This window comes from Limulus polyphemus, unplaced genomic scaffold (assembly GCF_000517525.1).
Source record: "Limulus polyphemus unplaced genomic scaffold, Limulus_polyphemus-2.1.2 Scaffold8435, whole genome shotgun sequence".
In the NCBI taxonomy this organism is placed as follows: Eukaryota; Metazoa; Arthropoda; class Merostomata; order Xiphosura; family Limulidae; genus Limulus; species Limulus polyphemus.
Genome location: NW_013674045.1, coordinates 24,796 through 29,702, shown reverse-complemented (window position 1 = coordinate 29,702; position 4,907 = coordinate 24,796). Strand labels below are relative to the sequence as shown.

Here is a 4,907-nt window from a genome sequence, read left to right as displayed (position 1 = left end):
CTAGTTTATTCTTTCTCGATACAACTTTTATTAATACACAGAATTTCCACAGTCACTTTAAACTTAACAACCTTTATAACACACGCTTTACTTACATGTCTACTGTTCGCTTGACTCAATTATCTATCTGCCTATATCGCTGGCTTTCTTTGCCAGGCTTATGGTATTAAAAGAGAGAGCGTCTAGCAAACACTCGGACATTCGTGGGGTTCCCCGATAATTCTAGAAACTCCAGCGCGCATGCTCCCAGCGTCACGCGACTTCCGCTGTCGTAACAATACAAAATAAATCAAAATTGCTATTTTATCTTTCTATACTTACTTTAAATTGTAGCAGGAAAATACATTTCTTTAGTTCTTAAACTTATACAACTATTTATTTTCTATTTTTTTTATCGTGATTTTTAAAATTCGCGCCATTAGAAGGTCAACTTATGCGGTAACATGGAGCAAATGTTACGGTAACCAAGTTACATAAAGCTCGTGCTAATCGTGAGCTGTTAGTCCTAACGAGTGTACCTCGAAGAAAAATGTTATTATTATTATTATTATATCTATTTATATTACTTAATTTATCCTTATCTAGCCTAAAAGTTTGTAAGTTTTACATTTTCAGTTACTTTTATAATAATAAATAAAGAATAGAAACAAAAACAAGAAATATATCATTCACCTTTGTAGTCGTTTTGGTTTTTTTTAATTATTTGTTTTTATTATTATTTTGCCGTCGAATGCCCTTTTATGTTAGCCCTTCTACTTTACATCAATGCTACTAGTCCATAAAATATTTTTTCACTAAATAATGCAGGGAACAACACAATAATTTCATGTGAATAGCTGATAATTTGGTATTTCTGTGAGAAATGTTCTGGCTCTCATATCATGTGACTTGGGCAGTTACTGTTAGAAATTCAACTTTAGCTCCCATTATGTTCTCATGGGAATTTTTTTTTTCCCTCTTCAGCTAAATTGTAAATTATCTGTAACATCAAGTGGTATAAAACATACGCCAATCAATCAACTGAAATCTAAGCTATGTATTGGTTATAAATTTAATAGGAGTCAGCCTTAGAAAAATCTATTACCAAATTGCAATTTACAGTAAGGTAGAGGTAGGCGTGGAAAGTAGGTCAAAACTATATATTCATTTGACCTTTTAATGGTTATTCATCCATTCATTTTAAGTAATAAAAGTACTTTGTACATAAGAAAGCCTTAAATTACAAACGTTTATAAAACTTCAACAAAAAGTAAATATTATTTTTAAAACTTAATGTATAAATAGCTTTATTTTATAATATATTCCCTAAATATCTTTCCACTGCTTGCTAAACTGTTTCATTGACCAACCTAATCAGTAAATGACAACATAAAGTAATATATCATGGGGCATGATGTGACCATTATGTTTTTTTTTATTGTTACGACAGCGGAAGTCACGTGATGCTGCTAGCGCATGCATGACTGAATTTCTCGAATGATCAGGGAGGCCCAAGTGTATTCCAGACGCCCCCTTCGTTGGTATTTAAGCCTGGCAGAGAAAGCCAACAATTAATGAATGAATGAAAAGAATTCCAGGTAATTTACGATTCTATTTTGAGCTAGTGTGTGTTTTCGAGATTGTGAATCGCTGTGATTTATATCGTGTATTATAAAATTAGTTAAGTTTAAAGTGACGAGAAACGTATTGATTGTGCAATTACTGTGTGCTAAAAGTTTGTATCGAGGAAGAATAAACTGGTTTAACCAAGAAAGGGCTTGTATCGCTGAAGTTTCTCGGAAAGAATTTCTACCGGAAATTAACAAACAAGCAGATACGTAACTGTATCTATCCCACACTCAAGCAACAGAATGTTTTCTTTAACCCACAGTTCTTCTAAACCAGCTTACAGTTTCTATCTTATAAGTAATTAAAAAGAGAAAATATGTGAAATCATAAACAATAAATACAAAAATGACGAGAGATAAAAAAGATTTTAAGTTTAACTAAACTCTCACTTAAATATAAACACACAACATCATACTACTACTAAATACCCTTGATATGTTTCCCTGTAGATGAACACACTGTATTGAAGTGTATCACAAAGTTATTGCATCCACTTTTCACTGTTATTTTTCTACAGTCATGCTTATATATTACAGATACTTCAAACTATAAACACAAATTCACATTGTTTTACAACAGTTCGGAGGTTAGCTTGACAAACAGACTAAGTCATTCTAACACTCAACACTTGAAATGGAGTTAGTGGAACTTGTGTCCATTCAATTTAAGGTTTTGTTTTTTAAATGCATCAATTTTTTTTTCTTGTGGCAAATCACAAAACAATACGAATTTGTATTTATTTTTCTATTTCAAAGAATTAAGTTAGATGTTTGTATGGTAATATAGTTAGTATCATAACTATATTATGATTTTAGAACAACATCATTTGTTAAAAGCATGTTATGACAGTCTAGAGAAATGGAACATCAATCATGATTTAATAAGTTAGCATATATCTCTACATTAATTGGTTTTTGTACAAGCCCTAAAGAAACTACAATGGCAAAATGAAGGTTGAAATAGAAATAGTTTCATACATACCATTGTTTACTGAAATCCTTGCACCTGTAGAAGGCTCAGGTAATTAACCCAAAAGCTTATGTATTGAAAAAAACAAAATTAATGTGGTCATAGTCCAAATATATTACTTAACACAAACAAAGATGTTTTTAAATTATCTAGAGAGTACTAGTTGTTTTTGTAACTTTTATTGTCAAAAATGCCTACATTTCTCCAGTGTGCACTTGTAAAAACGTTTCCCAGAGTTTATAAGAGATATCAAAGCTAATCACTTTATTGTTTTAAGTAAGTAATGCAATTACATGCAATTTCACCAAATCAAGAATACTTCACTCACTTATAGAATCAAGTACATGTCTACATAATTTTGTTAAATGTTTTTAAAAAGGAGGAAGAAAATTAATATAACTCTAAAATATTTTATGAAAAAACAAAACAGTGTTTTTAATAAAGAATGATACAGGTTTCAATTGTTATATTATCAAGAGTAGATATATATATATTTGTATGTGTAAATAAAATTAAAACAAAGTAGGCTAATTCTACAATTCAATTTAAAACGAAAATTTTAAATATCCACTTTCAGGCACATTTGTAGTTGTACCGTTCCCGTGACTTACAAAGACAGAGTTGAGTTTTTCTGTATTATGTTCCCTTTCATAACAAGTACCTTAAGATTTTAGTTTGTCTAATAAGTATAAGTGGTTTAAATATATTGTATGTTGTACCAGTTCAATAATATCACGTTTTCAATGAATGGAGTATTGATAACTGAAGCGATTAGTAACTGTGGCATAATTCTTCTACAACGTAACTGTAGACCGACAGTTTTAAGACCTTACAATGGATGATGTTATTTTAATACACTTTGAGCTGTTGGTCTAAATTTGTAAGACAGCCTATGAACAGTGAAAAAAAAATTGTCATTAACAAGTTATTATTTCACAAGTTTAGACCAACAGATCATCAGCATAAGCATTTGTAAAAGCAAAATTTATTTTTAATTGAAACAAACTTCTAAATGTCAGAATCTATCGACCAGTGATTAACCTACATGTTTACAAGTAACAGGTAAACAACCAGCTGAGGATTTTGTATGTGTTCAAAAAACCACTATTATGCAAATCACTGTACAAATATAACACTGTTTCTCCAAACTTTTATCATTCACAATATTCCCAGCACTTTCATCAGGTCTTTGTGCAAACAACATCACTACATATGCAGCTATATTTCATAGTTATCAGAATATGAGTACTATTCAATGAAAACATGTTTCGTTATTCCATTTCTCTGTGACTTTGTTACTCATAGTAAATTGCAAACACAGTTGAAACAGCATAGAAATCCAGGTTTTCAAATACTTCTGTTACAAAGTTATCTCTCTGAGGATCCCATAAACAACGACTTGCTATTGTAATATCTTCATTCTGCTTCTGACCAATGGTCACCATACACACAAATTTGTATCTGAAATGTAAAAAAGTTAATAAGTAAGAACAAATTTTGTTCAAATTTATCGAAAAAAATAATATATATATATGTATATATATACTACGATGATACCTTGAATGGAAAGGCCATCATTCAAGGACAGGTTAAGATCTCTGAACTTGTCTTCTTATAAGAAAAGAAGAGTTAGAGGAGATCTGATTGAGGCGTATCAGGTTTTAAAGGGAATTAATAGTATTGATGCATCATCTTTTTTCATACTTAATGGTGAAGGCAACCCATTCCAAATGCCAACTACACTGTTAGAAAAAATAAAACTGTCTTAGCTGGAGATGACTCCTATCTTGCCAAAATTTATATTTGTGTCACCTAGCCCTACTATTCTCATTGTTAAATGTATAAAAAAAGATGATGCATCAACACTATCAATTCTCTTTACAATCTTAAACACCTCAGTCAGTCCTAACTTTTCTTTTTTCAAGAGACCATTTTCACAAACCAAAAACCTGTATTGTAGGCTCAGTGAACTATTGTATATTATATTTACATATTAAGATTAATTTTCTGTAAATAATTAAGATACATATAAGTATAGTACTTCTAAAAAGTGTACTTTTACTTTACATATCATACTAATAAATGACCCATGAGAGAACTTGGGCACCAACAACTACACAAAAAATCAACATGCTTTATTTGGAATGACCATTTTCATGCCCATGTAATTTAGTTCAACCAACACATATGGGGACTCCAATTTGAAAATTTGCTAAAATCTGAATTTAGATAATTATTTTGAATGGCTCCTCACTTGTCAACTGAATTTAGATAATTATTTTGAATGGCTCCTCACTTGTCAACTGAATTTAGATACTTATTTTGAATGG

General features: G+C 30.5%; 1 protein-coding gene across 4 annotated transcripts in view; it reads right to left on the bottom strand.

The window, feature by feature from the left end:
• Nucleotides 1-2,740: 2,740 nt before the first annotated feature.
• Nucleotides 2,741-4,907, bottom strand: part of LOC106475343 (tctex1 domain-containing protein 1-like) — a 24,740-nt gene continuing 22,573 nt past the window's right edge. For all 4 annotated transcript variants that reach the window (XM_022379479.1, XM_013936031.2, XM_022379480.1 and 1 more), the window contains one exon: nucleotides 2,741-4,038. In XM_022379479.1, the coding sequence (XP_022235187.1) occupies nucleotides 3,873-4,038 (166 nt within the window). In that variant the 3' untranslated portion in view covers nucleotides 2,741-3,872. The remainder of the gene's footprint in view (nucleotides 4,039-4,907) is intronic.